The following is a 19,204-nucleotide window of genomic DNA, read 5'->3' on the forward strand; positions in this document are numbered from 1 at the left end:
AACAACTAACTAGTTTCATAAATCTTACCTGGACAATTTGCAGTTTTTCGTCTAATTCAGCTTTCATGGTTCTCTCCTCGTCGTATCTCTCAGTATACCCATTGTGGTGCTACCACAGTCTTCGCAGTGTTGAGGCATGCATTTAATGCAACATTAGTTGAAGGTGAGCCTCAAGCTCCACGTGTTATAAATATTGCTTGATTCCCGCCCACTTCTAAGCTGCCCTGTTTGCGCCCTTTTAAAGACACAGGCAGTATTGCATGAATTCAGCTTAAGCAGTATTTAATCAGAGCATGATACTTTTAGAGCACAAGCTGGCACACATTTTTCTGACTTTACTCTCTGTATGTGGACATCTTCTGAAACTTAGACAGATCATTCTTTAGAATGAAAGGAGCCTATCCTAGCATTTTCCACGTTTGGACCACCCTAAAGGTCCACACAAGAAAGGTGTTCCGTCAGGGGATGGTTCGCACAAGTATATAAAGACCCCACCCACACACACACACACAGGTGGGTCGAGGCCAGTCAGACCAGCGAGACATAGACAGTTCACAGGGATTTCATTACAACAGTTACGTTGCTTGTTTGAGTCCAGAGTTCATTAATGTTTCTTTCACTTTTAGAGTGGGTACAGAAAGTATTCAAACCCCCTTAAAATTTTCACTCTTTGTTATATTGCAGCCATATGCTAAAATCATTTAAGTTCATTTTTTCCCTCATTAATGTACACACAGCACCCCATATTGACATAAAAACACAGAATTTTTGACATTTTTGCAGATTTATTAAAAAAGAAAAACTGAAATATCACATGGTCATAAGTATTCAGACCCTTTGCTGTGACACTCATATATTTAACGTAGGTGCTGTCCATTTCTTCTGATCATCCCTGAGATGGTTCTACACCTTCATTTGAGTCCAACTGTGTTTGATTATACTGATTGGATGTGATTAGGAAAGCCACACACCTGTCTACATAAGACCCTACAGCTCACAGTGCATGTCAGAGCAAATGAGAATCATGAGGTCAAAGGAACTGCCTGAAGAGCTCAGAGACAGAATTGTGGCAAGGCACAGATCTGGCCAAGGTTACAAAAAAAATTTCTGCTGCACTTAAGGTTCCAAAGAGCACAGTGGCCTCCATAATCCTTAAATGGAAGACATTTGGGACGACCAGAACCCTTCCTAGAGCTGGCCGTCCGGCCAAACTGAGCTATCGGGGGAGAAGAGCCTTGGTGAGAGAGGTACAGAAGAACCCAAAGATGACTGTGGCTGAGCTCCAGAGATGCAGTCGGGAGATGGGAGAAAGTTGTAAAAAGTCAACCATCACTGCAGCCCTCCACCAGTCGGGGCTTTAGGGCAGAGTGCCCCGACGGAAGCCTCTCCTCAGTGCAAGACACATGAAAGCCTGCATGGAGTTTGCTAAAAAACACCTGAAGGACTCCAAGATGGTGAGAAATAAGATTCTCTGGTCTGATGAGACCAAGATAGAACTTTTTGGCCTTAATTCTAAGCGGTATGTGTGGAGAAAACCAGGCACTGCTCATCACCTGTCCAATACAGTCCCAACAGTGAAGCATGGTGGTGGCAGCATCATGCTATGGGGGTGTTTTTCAGCTGCAGGGACCGGACGACTGGTTGCAATCGAGGGAAGGATGAATGTGGCCAAGTACAGGGATATCCTGGACGAACACCTTCTCCAGAGTGCTCAGGACCTCAGACTGGGCCGAAGGTTCACCTTCCAACAAGACAATGACCCTAAGCACACAGCTAAAATAACGAAGGAGTGGCTTCACAACAACTCCGTGACTGTTCTTGAATGGCCCCGCCAGAGCCCTGACTTAAACCCAATTGAGCATCTCTGGAGAGACCTGAAAATGGCTGTCCACCAACGTTTACCATCCAACCTGACAGAACTGGAGAGGATCTGCAAGGAGGAATGGCAGAGGATCCCCAAATGCAGGTGTGAAAAACTTGTTGCATCATTCCCAAAAAGACTCATGGCTGTATTAGCTCAAAAGGCTGCTTCTACTAAATACTGAGCAAAGGGTCTGAATACTTATGACCATGTGATATTTCAGTTTTTCTTTTTTAATAAATCTGCAAAAATGTCAAAAATTCTGTGTTTTTCTGTCAATATGGGGTGCTGTGTGTACATTAATGAGGAAAAAATAAACTTAAATGATTTTAGCATATGGCTGCAATATAACAAAGAGTGAAAATTTTAAGGGGGTTTGAATACTTTCCGTACCCACTGTAATTATGTTTAACTTCAATATTTAATATAGACATTTATTTATTTAATATGCACTGCGCCGGTGCCCCTGAGCAAGGACAGGGCCGTGCACAGGGTGTGTGTGTGTGTGTGTGTGTGTGTGTGTGTGTGTGTGTAGACGCCTGACAACAGCCTCACACTGTAGAGTGCAGCAGATCACAGCTTTAGCAGGAGTCACACACACACACACACAGTTTATCTCTGTCGTCCTCTCCACAGACTACAGCCGACTGCACAGCCCATTTTTCATTCATATTAATAAGACTATGGTGGAGACCACTCATAAAAGTCCTAAAGTCCTCCAGAGGAAATGCAGGACTTGTTTCTCCTAAAAGATGATTCAGGACATCTAATCTACAGCACAGAACCAAATGATCTGCATAACATTTCAGAGAAGAGGCTATACCTAAGGATGGATTAGAGAAAAGGCATTTCAGGAACAGGCCAAGGGGCCCCAGGAGTCAGGGGGCCCCTAGACCAGAGGACTGTAAAGGGACTGCCTTTCTGTTGGAAAGTTAAACAAGAAAAAGATATGAGAAACAGGAGACAAAAACATGACTACAAAGACACAGAACAGAGAGAGAAGAGACCCCAAACACAGCAGGAAGACTAGAAATACTGTACATATGCAGAACAACAAAAACACATCTGTGCTCAGGAGCCCATCGTCTCATAACCCGTCCAGAGATGTACAGTACCTCCACAAACTAAAAATATGGCCAAAACACTACACTGGCTTTTTAAGCATTTCCACCTTCTACAGTGACTTGTTTATAGACACAATCAGCAGTTTGAACAGGTAAAAACAGCCATGTCATCCTCTAGTCCCTGAGCAGTGTGGTCATCCAGAGGTGAATGAGGTGGACACAGCTGCAGAGCAGTTAGCTGTAGGTCAACTTGCAGATTTGGCTCTTTGGCATCATCATATTTCTTTGACTGTAACCAAGCTAGGTGATTCTACCGAACAACTCCCCCTCCTACAGAGACGCCGGTAGTATGACCAGAACGTCAAGCTGAACGAATCAAATGAAACGACAGTTCTTCATCTATCAGCAGTTTCATTACAAACATGTTTATACCCAAAGCAATGAGCAGGACCAGTCTGAGTCCAGCAGCACCGTGTGCATCAACTATCAGAGATGTACAAGCTGAAGTTCACTCAGAACCCATAATGCACTAAAAGCACAGTGCAGATAAAAGCTTTCAGTAAATGGTATGTATCCTTTACATTATTACACTCACAGAAGTACTACTATTGACTGACATGGAAGTATGTGAAGCCCAAAGAGCAAAGTTAGAGCGCATGACAAACAACAGCAAACAGAGAAAACATTAGCCCACATCGATTTTGTCAGCACATTGTCCTGATGTGATCCTCTACACACCGCCTTATGTAACACACACACACGCAGAGCACGGGGTTTCCTGTTCATCAGAAGGGCTAAATGCTACGTAAGCAAGAGAAAGGTTTGATCCTTTAAAGAGGCCCTCCAGAGTGACATGACTCAGCTTTTCTCTGAGACCTGAGCAGTTCTGGACTGAGCTGGAGAAGAAGTCTAGACTCCATCGCACTGCAGGCAGGGAGACAGCAGTATTATAGGGAGATTGTGGAGACTGCTGACTGAATGACGTTCCTTGGGTTTGTTGTTGGAGTTGTCTCACTTGTGGAAGCTAAAAGACAGTGGACCAGGTGTTTAACTCCTGGGAAACCGGGAACTTGTCTATCCCCTCACTACTGCTGAAATTAATGGTGGACCGATGGCCGATGCCGCTCTTCAGAGAGGGGGGAGGCTGATGGATAAATAATGCTGCTGTTCTCAGTGTCCCAATTCAAGGGACACATCCTACGAAGGCTGCACTTGAAGACCAACTGTGTCGCAACAAGGCCGTCCCATTTCGACGGCTCCTTCAAATGCAGGCGAGAAATGCGTCCTTCCGCCCGGGTAATGAAGGCTCCAACTGGTGTATCCTTTGTGGCGCCCCAAAGAACAGAGCAGCTGTCAAGGTTGCTAGGCAACAGGGGCAGTGCTTTGTAACGCAACGTAAGGGCAGGAACAGCTGGTAATGTAAGGAGGAAACTCTCTGTAGACCAGACGGTCTCATTTCAGTTTGGCCTGGTGTAAGGCCACCGCTGTCTGTGACGGTGAAGTTGGTGCAGTTGACTGTAGCTGTCATTTTTTAAAAACCTGGAATTCTGGTTATTTTCTCTTTTATTTAGAAAGATTTTATGCACAAACATGATTTTCACTAACAAGCCAAATTGTCACACGTGAGCGTTTTACTGGGTCAGTTATACACCATAACTGGAAACTACATCATAAGGCGAATGGAAACATGCTCATGTCATATCACTGGTCCCAGTGACTGACCAGCACTGATCCACAGCCGCCCAGAGCCTGAGCTGAGCAAACCTGACATCGCCCAACACATCCCCACCTCAGGTCAACCATTTACCATACTGCATCGACCCATCAGCCCCAGTCACATCATCAGCTCACCAGCAGGATCCGACACCAGAGTTAGCCACAGCAGTTTAAAGTTCTCCGACCTGTTTCTGTCAGTTCCTGAACCCCACCTCGCTGCTCCACTGAGGCAGACACACCACACACACTTCTGTCCCCAAACCAGAGACACTACTGTTTGTTGTTCCTCTCTGAAGTGTACAGAAGGGACTGAGGCAGTTTCACATCCCAGACAGCCTCCACCTCGAGTCTGTTTACTGCACACATAGGCATGAACGCCTGCTGTGGTTTGTTACCTGCAGCCCTACAACACAGTGTGGAAAGCTGTTCTTCAACACCACTTTGCACATTAAGAAAATGCTTTTAAGAGTAAATCTGATGTTAAACATAAATTCTTTTTTAGACCTGGTCTGAATCTAAATCAAAAATCTAACTGAAAAATTACTCTGCAAAAACAAATTGTATCTGATGACACAGACTGTTTTACGTATCACAGAACCCATATAGATCCATATTGGTATCAGTCACAAACACGACACCAGGACGCCGCTTTCCTTCCAGCCTACCTGGTTGCCAATGCTGAGCATGCAGTTAAACTCCGCGGTCATAGGGTGGTGCTCCATGGCCATGAAGAGCGTGTTGAGGACGATGCAGACAGTGATGGCTAGGTCCAGGAAGGGGTCTGTTACCATGATCTTCACCAGCTGCTTCACCTTCAGCCACGTGGGGCAGCATTCCCACACCAGGTACCGGTGGGCAAAGACGTACCAGCAGGGGGGACACTTCTTATGGGACTCCTCCAGTTCTGCACGTCCCGGGACAAAACAGGAGGAAGCATGAGGAGAGGAGTTAGCTAAATACAGTTACATAAGAGATAGAGAGGAAGACTGGGGGGTGGGGGGACAGAAACAGGTATAATCCTGACAAGGTTAAAGAACAAGCCATATCTCACAAGCACCGCCCTTCAGATAGGAACAGAGTTGTTGTTTATGTTGAACACAACTCTAAGTACACAACAGAAGCAGTTAAAAAAAAAAGAGCAGGATAGAAGAAGGAAAGGGAGGAGGAAGGGAAGGAAAGAAGGGTGCACAGATGATGGAATGAGGCGGGAGGCAGTGGGTTTCTCTATCTTCCTGTATAATGATCTGTTCTCTAAGAGCAGCCGCTGCTGAGGGGGAAGACGGTGACTCAGCAGACACATACATCAATGTGGATTTGGACAGATATGAACCCAAAACTCATCTCACACACAAACTTGGATTGATCTCATGGCTGATGATGGTAGCCAGGATAATGCCCCTCCCCCTTTATGTCATTCTGTTTCCCACAAACAAAGCCAGTGTTCCCCTGGGATTGGCTGGGGCAACAACACACACACATGCACACAGATACAAAGTCAGACATGGCTACACAATCCCTTATCAATACACACACACACAGCGTCAACAGACTCACTTAGATGCAAAATTCAGCCAAATACATGGTTACACAATCACACACAGACACCCACAAAAGTGAAAACACAAAAGTCAGACGAGGTTACAGTTGTGTATTGAAACATAATTACAAAAACACATAAATATGAATGGGGAGTGGGAGGTGATGCAGAGACCCTTTCTCAGCTAATATCACTGTATTAACTAGGTTTGTAAAAATTCATTTGGACAGAAATGATGCAAGATCAGCGGCTGCCTAGAAGCAAAGGAAATCAAGTTACAAACAGCATCATTCCTTACACACTGTCCTTCTCATTCCTGGTTGTTTTAAGAAGAGATGGTTAAAAGCAGCCAGAGGACTCAGACTGGATCCAGATGTGGTGTTCTTTCTTCTGGATGTGTTAGCATCTGAAGCTAGCCTGTTTGTTTTGGTAGCATTAGCCACCTAGCATGGTCAGGATGCTACCTTTGAGTTTAGTTTTTTTATGATGTTAATTTGGAAGGAACTGGAGCTTGGTGTAACGTCAGTGCTTTGTGTAACATCAGCAATACAGTTTGTCCCAACCAGACATCTGTAGTTTATGTTGTAGCAAAACTTGGTGTGAGGTGAGGGGCGGAGAGTGGTTAGGAGCTGCTAATGGTGTCAGTTCGAGTCTCACTGGAACCTCTAGGCTGAAAAGACTTTAGGTAGACGAGCTTTAAATCTGACCCTTGGTTATTTTAGTTGGTTACACAAAGCAGACTGGCCAGACAGTGTACATTTGTCAGCCAATCAGAAGTGTGCATTTTCAAAGACAAGCCTGTTGCTCATGTGTTACCACTTGTCACTGCTGGTTGTTTTGATGCCCTCACCTTCCATGGCATCAGTGAGATAGCTGGCAGCGCTGAGAGCCCTCCCCCTCCGCTCCGAGCCCTGTGTGGACGACGGCCGAGGTAAGAGCATCGTACTGAGCTCTGTGCTGGATGTGGGGACCTGAGACAGAGAGTGGGACAGGATGGCATCATTTACGCTCTTCACAGCCACTTCAGAATGTGGAACCACAAACTGGAGCAAAGCCTCTTCATAATATACAGTAAATATACTGCTGGAACACAAACATAACACACACAGCTTCATGAACACATACACACTGAGACCCAGACACACATGCTAAAGGTTCATTCATGAGTATAAGCTGTCATCCACTTCTCTGTTGCCATGGTGACAGCATCACTCACAGGTTTATGTCAGGTCAAATGGGTCAAACACGATGCTGCTGTTTCCTTGTGTGTTTGTGCATGTGTTTGTTATCACAGGGCAACAGGTAATGACCACTGTTCAGTGTGTACAGTGTGTGTGTGTGTGTGTGTGTATGTGTGTGTGCGCGCGCCTGGTATTACCGACAGAGTCCAGATAGAAACCTGTTTACACATCCACATTGTGAAGACTTGGCCTGCCTTGTGGGGACCTGATGCTGGTCCTCACCATGGAAATCAGTGAATTTTAGGGTGAAGACTTGGTTTAAGTGCACGGTCAGGCCTGTACCCAGTAGGTCAGGCATGGATGGATCACTGCCTTGACCTACCAGGTAAAGGCCCAGGGGCCCAGGGAGCAGGGCGCCTGTAGATGACTATCAGACAAGCCTCTTCTTTCCCTGTTTTTAAGTCCCCTTTGAAAACTCATTTATTCTCATTGCCGTTTTGATATCTTATATTGGTGTTGATTTTATCTGTACTTGTAAGTTATGTTTATTTTTATTGTATATTCTTATTTACACTGTACAGCACTTTGGTCCACCCTGGTTGTTTTTAGTGCATTATAAATAAAGTTGAAATGGAATGGAATGAATCAGAGGACCGTGATGGAACTGTTAACCTTTCTGGTGGAAACTCAATCAAATGACTACAAAACTACTGGCAGCAGTGCAGTGTTCCACCAAACAGGAGTATTCTAAATGTGTTTGTGTATCACTTTCTACACATTTAGCCGTTCTTTGTTCTCTCTGAAACGCCACTATCTCCACTAAATGTGAACTAGAGATCTGCTCAGAGAATGTGACAGAGGGCTCAGGACTTCACAGCGCTCCCAAACATGAACCTAGCTTGCTCAGGTGTGATTGCATAACGCTTGCAACTGTTCCTCCAATGAGATGCGATACATGGACCTTAAGGTCCCTGCCCATGGCTGTGCCTACATCCTGTCTGTGTGCCACGGAAACACACACATTTAAATATATAAGAAACAGCAGCCAGCTGAGCACTAATTTAGCTTCTGTTAACTGGTGTGCGTTGCTATGGTAACATTTCCATGGCATCCAAGTGTTTGCTCAGTCCATCCTCCACCCACTTGTCTCTCCGTCAGTCTGAGCAGCAGGGCAACACGTTGGTGCTCTTCACGAACACCAGGAAGCAGGAACATTTCAAACGATGAAACTCAGCACTGCTGTACGGTCCCACACAGCCCCTGCAGGTTCCATTCAGTAGGCGACATTTCAGTAAAGAGCAACTTTACAAAACTGTGCAGGAATTTTCACTTATTTATTTGTTGGAACTTCTCAACAGCAGGAAACAAATTTCTACAATGACTAAGACTCATTTAATAAAACAAGATGGACTTGTGGTTTGTCAGTAGTGTGTCGACCTGTGGGTTTAAACTAAGCAATTCCTTTCATGAAAATTCACCTGGAAGCCAATAATAAACTCAACACAACTCAGTGGACTAACTGAAAAAAACAGTCTCAGATCTTTGTCTTTATCTTTCTGTGATTAGCACCAGACCACAGGGCTCTTTACAGGAAACCTGTAAAATAAAGTGTCACTACAACAGCTACACCCTCGACTACGACCTCACTGCTTAGAGGCAAAAAGCATGTCAACAGAAACACAGAAGAACAGTTGCACTGGATTGCATTAGACTGTACTAATATACCTAATAAAGTGGTCACACCACTCCTTCCTTTTCTTATATAACAGTGTAGGCCTAGGGGCTGGCTGTCAGCAGGTGGAGGTGACTGAACACCTCCAGGCATGGAGCAGCTCTGTTTGTCCTTGTGATACTCTGACCTAGTGCCTGATGGGGAAAAGAAAAGTGTAGGCACTATTAAAATAAACAGAATCCTTTATGACACAGAGCTGCTGGCGTTTGGTTGCTACGGGTTTTCTGTGAGAGAGAGAGAAGACTGAATCTCAGCCTGCCTGCTCCATAGGTCTGACACTGTATTTCACGACAGAACATCGGTAGACAAAGTCATGGTCAAACTAAAACTCCAAACATGAAAAGTGAAAATTGAAATGTTTTCATAATTTCAAGTTCATCAGAAATGATCAAAATGAGAAAACAACCCGTTATAAGAACCGTAATAGTAATAACCACAATCAGCTAGGCAGTTTCTGTGCGTCGCCACCTTAAGACTCCAGTTTCTTTTCTTTCTAATCAGATTTTAAAGATGCCAAACATTCCTTCATCAATCTGTGAGTGACTAAACAGACCTTGTTTTGATGTTTTAGGTCTGGTGATAAAAGAATCCAGATTAATATTTAAAACATTCTGTTGGCTTTGGAGCAACTAAATCCACAGTGTTCTACATCAGCAATGGTGTGAATGCAGTGATTTTGTGAGAAAAAGCAAAAACATGAAGTTGTGTGTATCTTGCTAGCAGCAGCACTGGTGTGTGTGTGTTGTGTGTGAGTGTGTGTGCAAAGGAAGGACACATTAGTAACATGCCTGTACTGGTATGTGTGGTTTTAGCACATGATGCCATAGCAGGGGCACTGTGTGTGTGTGTGTGTGTGTGTGTGTGTGTGGATGGAGGGAATACCACAGCACTGCTATCTGAGCTGGTAGATGCAATTGTGTGTGTGTTTGTGTGTTTAGCTCATGATATCAGAGTGCAGTTATGCAAAGCGCTGATTCACAACCCACATGTCTGAGAGTCGGATGGCTGTAGGCTCCGCCATTGTTTCCATGCAAAGGACACACACACAGACATATTGGTCTTTCTATAGCTGTGAGGACACTCACTGACATAATGCGCCCCCAACCCCTCGCCCTGACCTAAACCTGGTTCTAACCTGAACCCTGAAACCAAATCCTAACCCTCAAACAGGCCTTGATGGGGTGAAGACAACATGTCCTCACAACAACAGTATTAAACTCAAATGTTTCTACTCAACCATGTACACAGACACACCTACTCGCTCAGGACACAGTATCAAGTGGCAAGCTCTGAGGCTGAGAAATGCAGAAGTGTTTAAACCTGCAGTTCCTTGAACGGCCACTAGAGGTTAGGAGGCAGGCTACAAAAGGGAGTCAGTCCCCATAGGCTCCCGTGTGAAACTGCCCAACTTTACAGCCTGGAACAAAAAGATGGTTTAGGTCTCTAGAGCTAATTTTACCCTTCCATGACAACTCAAAGTTATGCATTAATTAAGGGCGTGGCCACTAATGTTCCCGCCATAGGTGGCTAGCCACTAGCTGCCTAGCCAGCTCCACTCCTGCACCGCCTCTTTGCCCATTTTTGGACTAGAGCTAGCAGGTGGAGTGAAGCGCTGCCAATATGGTGATGGCCAGACCTTCACAGCAGCTCTTCAGATATCAAGAAGAAGCAGCTTTATTTTAATGTAACATTGTGACACGTACAACGAAATTTTGTATGGAGCCGAGGGCCCCGGGCAGCTTGGGGTTCAGTGTCTTGCCCAAGGACACTTTGACATGTGAACTGCAGGCACTGCTCTACCCACCACACCACTGTGGCCCCACCAGTGGGTGACGTCACAGTGGGTTTATCCAGTGTTTATATACAGTCAGTGTACAGGACTCACGCTCTCCTCTTTGACCTTCTCCATGGTGCATGCAGGCAGCTGGCCCTGCATCGGTGGTGGGGAAACCCCGTTCTGGTCCATGGTAACAAACACCTTCCCATTGATGTTTAAAGTTGGGTAAAATACCTGGAAACACAAACAGGAGGAGGAGATGAGAGTGTGCACAGAGACCTGAGTACTGCATATATACAGTATACAGTATATGTGCATGTATGAAAATGTGCATGTGCAGCTCACCTGCGAGCTCCTGCTGGCCGTGCTATAGGTGCTCGGTCGCCGTTTGGGCCATGGATTGGGCACGATGCCACTGAATGTCCCGCCGCTGTAGGTTCGGCCTCCAACGCTGTCCACCACATCACCTGGGACACTGTACTCGTCGTCAGCCATCTCCCCCTCCGACCCCCGGCTTCTCAGACGAAAGTTGAAGATGGAGGACACCTGACTGCTTCGCCGAGTCCTTGTGGAAAACGAACGAGCGAGGAGTGGGTGGAGCGGCTAGAGGAGGAGAAGAGGGAGGTGTTAGCTCTTAGCTCAGAGAATAAAAAGACTTCACACTCTTCTTTCCTCACCTTTGCCCCATCCACGATGTCCACCTGCAGCAACTTCTCCTCTGACAGGTTGGCCTCCACGTCAGCCACGCCCACCAGCACTTGGCTCTGCCTCCGCTCTTGCCAGCTGTCCGATGGTGGGCTGGAAGGTGCCTCATCGAGTCCGAGTCAAGAATTTTTTGTGAGGCAACCTGGTGGAGGAAGTGTGTGTCCTTAAAAGTAGTGTTCTAAAATGTAACTGTAGTAAACAAGGTATAAAATAAGGGATTACAACATTGTTACTAGAAATGTATGAATGATAAATATTTATAAAGTGTACTTTTTTTTTTTTTACATAAAAAACATGAACAGAAGGTAAAGCAGAAGGTAAGTGGGTACATGGTTTTAGATTTCCAAACCTAAACCCAACCCTATCGGAGGCTACAGTGATGATAATTCTCTAACAGGTGTGTACTAAACCCATGGGCGTATCCTATAAGCAGACCAGTCAAATCCAGCTCAGGAAACTGGGTCCAATAGTTAAAAACCAGCAACAACAGCCGGTCTACCTGCTGCTCTTTCTTTAGCTTCTCCATGGCCTGCTGGAACTCCCGCTCCTTCTGGCAGGCCTCTGCAATGGTCGCCTGATTCTGCTCTTCATACGCCATTGCGACCACGGCCAGGATGAGGTTCACCAGGTAGAAGGAGCCCAGGAATATCACCACCACGAAAAACACCATGTAGGTCTTTCCGGCCGAACGCAGAGTCTACAGGCACAAAAGATGAGCACATGTTAACAGGAGTGAAGGACACAGGTATAACACATGTAGGAGACCTGTGCAGAACAAGTGGTCATCATGACTCGTTGACTTATTGCGTTCCCATTGGCTACTTAATATGTTCGTTCAGTGGTGACCGGGCGTGTTTATGGCAACACGTCAGACCTGTTAACTCATCTGAAAATGAACAACACTTCATCATTTAAACAGCTTTTCTTTGGTTTTTAGAGCGTTCTATTTTTTATTCTACTTTAGTTTTATACATTTCATTTGTTTCATTTAAAATTTAAAAAATTGATTTAATTCTCAGTTTGATTAGGATAAAAAATATATTTAAAAAAAAAAAAATTTCCCCTTCCTGTACCAAAAATGAACTGAACCACGATCTTTGTGCACTGTCACCACATCTGTATGTTCTTTAAGGGTCAATACAAAATAATTTATGTTCTGCTAAACAATTAACATGAATTAAATTAAAATACTGCACATACTGCAGTCTGTGCAGTTCTTTACATATTATTTTGACCTGACTACCATTATTATAAAATGAAAAATAAGAAAATCACACAGGAAAAGCAACAGAAAAAGGTCTTCTTCATACAGCAAGCCAGTCGGTATTTATGTGGCTACATCATGAATGACAGGAGAGAAACTACACATACTGCATACTGCTTAGTATGCACACATACATGAAACCAAGCCTTTCTGTGAGCCTTACCTGGTGGTAGAGGTTTTCCCAGTAGTCTTGTGTCATGAGGCGGAACAGGGACAGGAAGGCCCAGCCAAAAGTGTCAAAGCTGGTGTAGCCGTAGTTGGGGTTCTTTCCGACCTTCAGACAGTTGAACCCATCTGGACACTTTCTGCAACACAAACACACACACACCAGCCTTATTTAGTGTGTCTGTGTGTCACAATGTGAAACCGCTTGAAAAGCTGTCACAACACACTCATCTGCAGATTTTTTGTACTTGGGAGTTTTCAGTATCTGGTGTTGAAGATGCTAGCGACCGAGCGATCAGGGGGTGGGCGATTATATAAATGCAACTACCGTTTCCCTCCAGTCTGTGATTTGACAAACCTGACACCACAGGTTTGTGCAGGATGTGGGTGTAGGAGCACTCTGAGCTGAGACGTTTAAACCAGAACACAGCACATACTGTAACTACCAATCGATCTATTTATCGACCTGTCTAACTATCCGCTGTGTCTATTTATTCCTACCAGTAAAGCAAGCTCTGTTTCCTCCTCACTGTTTTGACTGAAGGCTTATTATCGCTGTGCGAGCGGGACCCGCCCACACATGTCGCCACAGAGACGGAACAGATAACACGGGGGACAACATTCATCATAAGTGATATTCCACGTTCATATCCTATCAAATTCATCACCGCCCACACAGTCACCGCTGATCCACTGATGCACAGCAGCCCCATCGGTGGTGCGCTGGCCAGCGAGGGGGCTGCTGAGATTCACAGCTGGGATGAGAAGCTGCTGCTGCCCACAACAAGCCACCGGGGATGAACACCAAGGCTGTCACACTGTAAAAGAGAATTCCAAAGTATGAGAGGAAGGGGTCAAGTCAAAACACAGTTTGTTCTTCTAACACAAGCACATGTTGTCTTCATTAAATACTGCATGTTGTGTAAACTCCTGTCTTAGGTTTGTAAATTTACTCAACAGCTTCTGTGAACCTCTGTCTTGTTAATCTGATTTAAATGTGTTGACTTATTGAATGTTTTCTGGTAGGTCACAGAGTAAGTAAGGTCGTTCGTATTCAATACAAAAAGTGAAGGATGCTAACTTTGTTAGCTGCGACCAAAGAAACTAAACTGTCAGAGGAAGCTAAAGGTTAAATAGTTAAACAGAGTTTTTTTTTAAGACGCCTGCATAATCACGAGCACCACAGCATGAACTTGGGAGCTTCATGCTGAGTCACAGAAAAGGCTGCCGCTGCAGATGCTGCATGTCCGGCAACAACCTTGCAGTCAGCAGCCCACTGTGGCGACCCACCCTACTGGCCCCGCCCCTGCCGGGCCATCTCAGCGGCTGAGAAGCTTTCAAGACTCATCACTGGCCAACCTGCTTGTATTTATTATAACCTCACTACACAACATTTAGTGGGAGCTGGTAATGGTAATTAACTATGAGCACATGTAAATAAACTAGCCAGTTATATAACATTTGCATAACACAGCTGTGTGAAAGGAACAGATGGAGTGAGAAATATCTGCAGAGTGACAGTTACACCGAAATAATGTTTTCATTTGTTGCACTAAATAAAAATGCACATTAAGCGTGGGACCAGTGCACGGAAAGTAAAGTTATTGTAATGGCCATATTTAGGAATCAGTGCTGTTACTAACTTGGTTTGTAACAACATGGGGAGTTCACAAACACTGAGGGTGCAAATGCCAGTTCAGGTTATTAAACTAAAAAAGTCGAACTAGGTGAGGGGATAAGCGCAGAGCGAGTCGGGCTGAGGGTGTGAGAGTGTTGTCTGAAGTTTAAACAAAGGCTACGTGGCTGTGAGAGCACTGGGGCATAGTGAGGCTGCCCAGTGACAGAGGGACCACCCCAGGAGAGTAAACCCTCAGTGTTCTTGGCAACCGCCACCTCTCAGGTGCAGCCGGTCACCATGACGACCCACTGGCAGGAGGGGGCGCTGGCTCAGTGACAGCAAACTGAAACCTGTAGGTTTTACAGAATTTATTTGCCGAATGTATTTTACAGATTTTGCCAAAATACACAAAAACGGCAATAAAATATAGATATACTGTGAAAACTTTTGTGAAACTACAATGAATACTCACTAATAATACTATAAATGTATTTTTAAATTTGCAGTATATTGTCAATATATTTAAAATGATCTGTTTTATCATTTTTATAAAGGGAAAATTCCTGGGATAGTATCTGTTTTTAAAAACCTTTTTAATACACAAACTTTCATTTAAAATTAAAGAGGAAAAACTACATTTAAAGTTACAAAAAATTACTGTATTTTTAGACAACTTATTGTTTTAATAATATTCTGGTGCTCCAGCTGGCAGAATATTACAGTTTAACTTTATTTTGTGTACGGCATACTGTATGGCGAAACAGGAAGATGAGCCCAATATCACAAATCAAAGTTTGTCTCAAGGGGCCTTACAGTCCATACGACACACGGCCCCTTCTGTCAGGCCCTTGAATCGGATTAGGAACCCGCCTCAACAGAAGAAAAAGAAGAACCCTCAGGAGGTGCAACAGAGGAGGGACCCTTTTCTAGGTCGGACAGACAGGAAATAGATGCTGCATGTACAGAATAAATCAACAAAACAGATCTACAGTTTGGACAATCAGAGTTTAGCTGCTGTAACATATGAACACTGTGGTGATGCCCTGCGCTCTCATTCATGTCTATTCTGCACAGACTGTCGTACGTCTGCTGCATGTATTTATTTTACCCTGTATAATGACCAACGTGGACACCAACTTGTCCTCTGGGATACATAAATCTTATCTCAGTGACCCCAGCTATTAAAACGACACAGTGGAGAAGCAGCACATCACTAGTAACAACAACTGTCTTGTAGTCAAAAGCTACAGTAAGTAGCCACTTCAGTTACAGTAACAACAATCAAATTAATGCAATAAAAACATTCCGACTAACTGCACTACTTATCCAAACATTACGGTAAGAAACTAAAGAAAAACAACTTGAGTACCAACTGATGACTCAGGCATTGCAGTAGGAACAACGATCAATATTGATGACATCATAAATATTTCAAACAGCAAATTAAGTCTTAGAGAACCATCAACCAATGTCACTAATAATGCATGTAGTACAGTAAGAGCAACCAATTTCAGTTTACGGTAATACTGCCTCACGTCTGTGTGATATCCACATGTCAGCAGTCATCATGATCAGCTGCAGGTCCAAACATTACGGTGTCAGACGTTGGCTTTAATGGAAGATCAAACCTCAAACGTGCCAGAGGCCTTCTTCTCCTCCCGGTGTGGTAAAATAGAAAGTACCGTATATGCACAGTACATGTGATAATGAAAAGCTGAGAAGCTTTTTGATACAGTATAAACTATAGTACCAGCAATCAATGTTAAAGTAGTTAAAACTTTGAATCGGCAGCTGATTGGTGCTTTATGGTAATGGGAACCTGATAACAAAATCACATGGAGCTGTTGATACAAATATTACAGTAGTAACAATCAATGATAACACAATGAGACGTGCACCTGGCTAAGGACCCGCACAGTATCGGCAGCTGATATTGGAAACTTTACAAACTAAATCAAGAGATATGTGGAGGAAAAAGCAACACCACCCACTGTGGACTGGGACTTTGATAGCACGGGGGTGAAGTCATCACTCACACACACAGTACATGACTAACCGGTCATCGTGTAAGCCAGTCATCTTGATGCCAGCGAGTCTGACACCACCCCTGAGCAAGACCATGGCATCCAGCACACACCATATCTACTGACTGTGATGTATGTGTGTGTCACTTGCATCCATCCATGCACTCGTCTCATGGTAAGTGAGTCAGCAGGGCGGCATGTGAGTGTGGAAGTGAAGTGTGTATGATGGGCTGACCAAGTGTGTCTGTATGTGTAAGAAGCCTGAGGATGAACAAAGTGTGTGGGACGGGTTTGGAAAATGCAGACAGGAGGCTGTGTGTGTGTGCGTGTGTCTGTTTGTGAGTGAGGCGTCAGGGTGTGAGAGCCGCCAGTTATCTCTCACACACACCTATGTCTGTGTTAATGGGGGGACGGTACTTCAGACCCCCTACTTAGACTAATGGGGGTCCTCAGCCCGGCACCAACACACCTACAGTACATCACCCAACACACGTCTACACTGAAAAAACCTGACAGTCTGCTGGTGTAATGACACAAAGATTCAAACGCACAACTGTTCAGCGCTGGCAGAAGGATTTCAATTGTTTACTTCAATAAAAGCAGCAATACCACAGTGTAAAAGTACCACTACAACTAAAATTCCAGCATTCAAAATGCTATTTAAATAAAAGTACTGAAGTATCAGCATCAGAATAAACATGAAGTACCAGCAGTACCAGTACTCGTCCTGCAGAACAGCCCGTGTCCCAGTAATGTCTCTGATACTGGATCATAGAGACTGATATGTTACTGTGTTCATCACTTTAATGCTGCAGCTGCTAAAGGTGGAGCTGATGGTAACTACCTTATATACTTATACTGTGAAGTACTTTCCATCCTGCTGGGTAGCTGGTGGATTTCCCACTGGGATCAATAGAGTCTGATGGTTCTACTGGGTTTGGCTTGACTCATCTGATGTTAGAACTGAAATTATCAGACGCAGTAAAAAGTCCACAGTTTGATTTCCTGGCCACTTTCAGTATGTGCACTGTGGTGAAAGTATTTTGTACACGGTGCCAGATTAACCAGCTCACATGCTCAGAGTTTAAAGCCTCACAGCACACTGCAGCTTCGAGAAGGAATTTGCCACCCAAGTCCCTTTTATTCTGCCCCTTCAAGGCAGGATTGCTGCACCAATTTTCCACCCCACTGTTCTGTATGACAGGTACCCAACTGGCGTGGAGGGGTCGTGTCAACCCTACTCCATTCCTTCACCAGAGATAGTAAAACCGGCCCAGCCTGCCGCCTCCGTGTTGATGGGGAGAGGCGCGTGGGGGGTTGTAGGTATCTCTAAAATTCAGACTTAATGCATTAAACAACATACGGTATGAGGACTAACTGTCGAGTACTCAAAGTTGATCTTATCTGCTTATTCATTACATGACATTTATGATTTATAAATGCTTTTCTTCATGGTTTTACCAAGTTAAAATACTTTTCTGGGTGTGTCTTGTAATTAAAAGCAGTCACGCCACGCAACACAGTGGTAAACATGCCCTTGTCCGGACGATTTTGGGGCTGAACATTCACAACACACATGGTTCATAAAGTTCACAAAGAGAGAAACAAACAGGGAGCGAGGGACAGACAGGCCGACTCATTCAAAGACAGACAAACATGTCGGGGCTATTTTGGGAGACGTCCTGGGGATTTCAATGTGTGTGTGTGTGTGTGTGTGTGTGTGTGTGTGCTCGCATTCTGTCCCCTGTGACCTCCTGTGTGCACGCACAAACACACACACACACACCTCTAATTATAACACTCAGGTAAACTGAGTCCGGGAGGAAGAGAGTACTTAGCATTGCTATAGCAACCGTATCCCAGTGCCGGTTGCCGAGGAGATGCATTTGTGCCACCTCTAATGGGAGGTGGAAGGACCTTGTTTGTTTGTGTGTGTGCACCTGGTATTACCCTCACTGTGGGGACCAGCATCATGTAAACGGTGGTGACTCAGTTTAAGGTGGTTATGGTTAAGGTCCCTGCAAGGAATGAAGACAAGTGCATGTGTAGGGACTTTACAGGCCGTAGCTCAGGCTCCCTTACCGTCTTTACTGACGTAAAACACAAACAGTACTTCTATTTTTACCTCTAATTCAGACTGTAGGTGAGATGTGTACCACACGGTCACACAACAGAACCAGACCTCGACATGTGCAGTATGCTCACTCTCTCACCCTGCTTGTATTTTAGTCCATTTACACAGAGGCTAATCTGCTGGAATCCTTCCTACTGTACTCTAATCTAATCCAATCTAGTTTTGGATCATTCTAATTCAATCTACAGTAAACTAATCTTCTTAAATACTGTTTAGTCTCTGGTCTACAGTAGAATACTTAGTCAGGCCTCATCTGAAGAGGTTTGGCATGTTGCCTAGGATCCTTTGCAACTTCTACAGCTGCATCATTGAGAGCATCTTGACCAGCTGCATCACTGTCTGGTATGGCAGCACTACTGCTATGGACCACAAGTGCCTGCAGAGAGTGATAAAGACTGCGGAGAAGATCACCAGGACTCCACTGCC

General features: G+C 44.6%; 2 protein-coding genes across 3 annotated transcripts in view; both read right to left on the minus strand.

Annotated features, from left to right (window-relative positions):
* The window catches only part of LOC109972753 (sodium channel protein type 5 subunit alpha-like), a 78,106-nt gene extending 66,436 nt beyond the window's left edge, over window positions 1–11,670 (minus strand). Inside the window, exons 1-5 of one of the 2 annotated variants that reach the window (XM_020621865.1) lie at window positions 11,546–11,670; window positions 11,214–11,471; window positions 10,977–11,102; window positions 7,029–7,149; window positions 5,307–5,545 (exon numbers count right to left, since the gene is read on the minus strand). In XM_020621865.1, the coding sequence (XP_020477521.1) occupies window positions 5,307–5,545; window positions 7,029–7,149; window positions 10,977–11,102; window positions 11,214–11,363 (636 nt within the window). In that variant the 5' untranslated portion in view covers window positions 11,364–11,471; window positions 11,546–11,670. Of the gene's footprint in view, window positions 1–5,306; window positions 5,546–7,028; window positions 7,150–10,976; window positions 11,103–11,213; window positions 11,472–11,545 lie in introns of those variants that run through there. The other variant, XM_020621864.1, reaches the window with a different exon arrangement.
* Window positions 11,387–19,204, minus strand: part of LOC109972780 (sodium channel protein type 3 subunit alpha-like) — a 78,219-nt gene continuing 70,401 nt past the window's right edge. The window contains exons 9-12 of the mRNA XM_020621910.1: window positions 13,001–13,142; window positions 12,073–12,270; window positions 11,621–11,715; window positions 11,387–11,471 (exon numbers count right to left, since the gene is read on the minus strand). Coding sequence (XP_020477566.1) covers window positions 11,387–11,471; window positions 11,621–11,715; window positions 12,073–12,270; window positions 13,001–13,142 — 520 coding nt within the window. The remainder of the gene's footprint in view (window positions 11,472–11,620; window positions 11,716–12,072; window positions 12,271–13,000; window positions 13,143–19,204) is intronic.

This window comes from Monopterus albus, unplaced genomic scaffold (genome assembly GCF_001952655.1).
Source record: "Monopterus albus unplaced genomic scaffold, M_albus_1.0 scaffold269.1, whole genome shotgun sequence".
Lineage (NCBI taxonomy): Eukaryota > Metazoa > Chordata > Actinopteri > Synbranchiformes > Synbranchidae > Monopterus > Monopterus albus.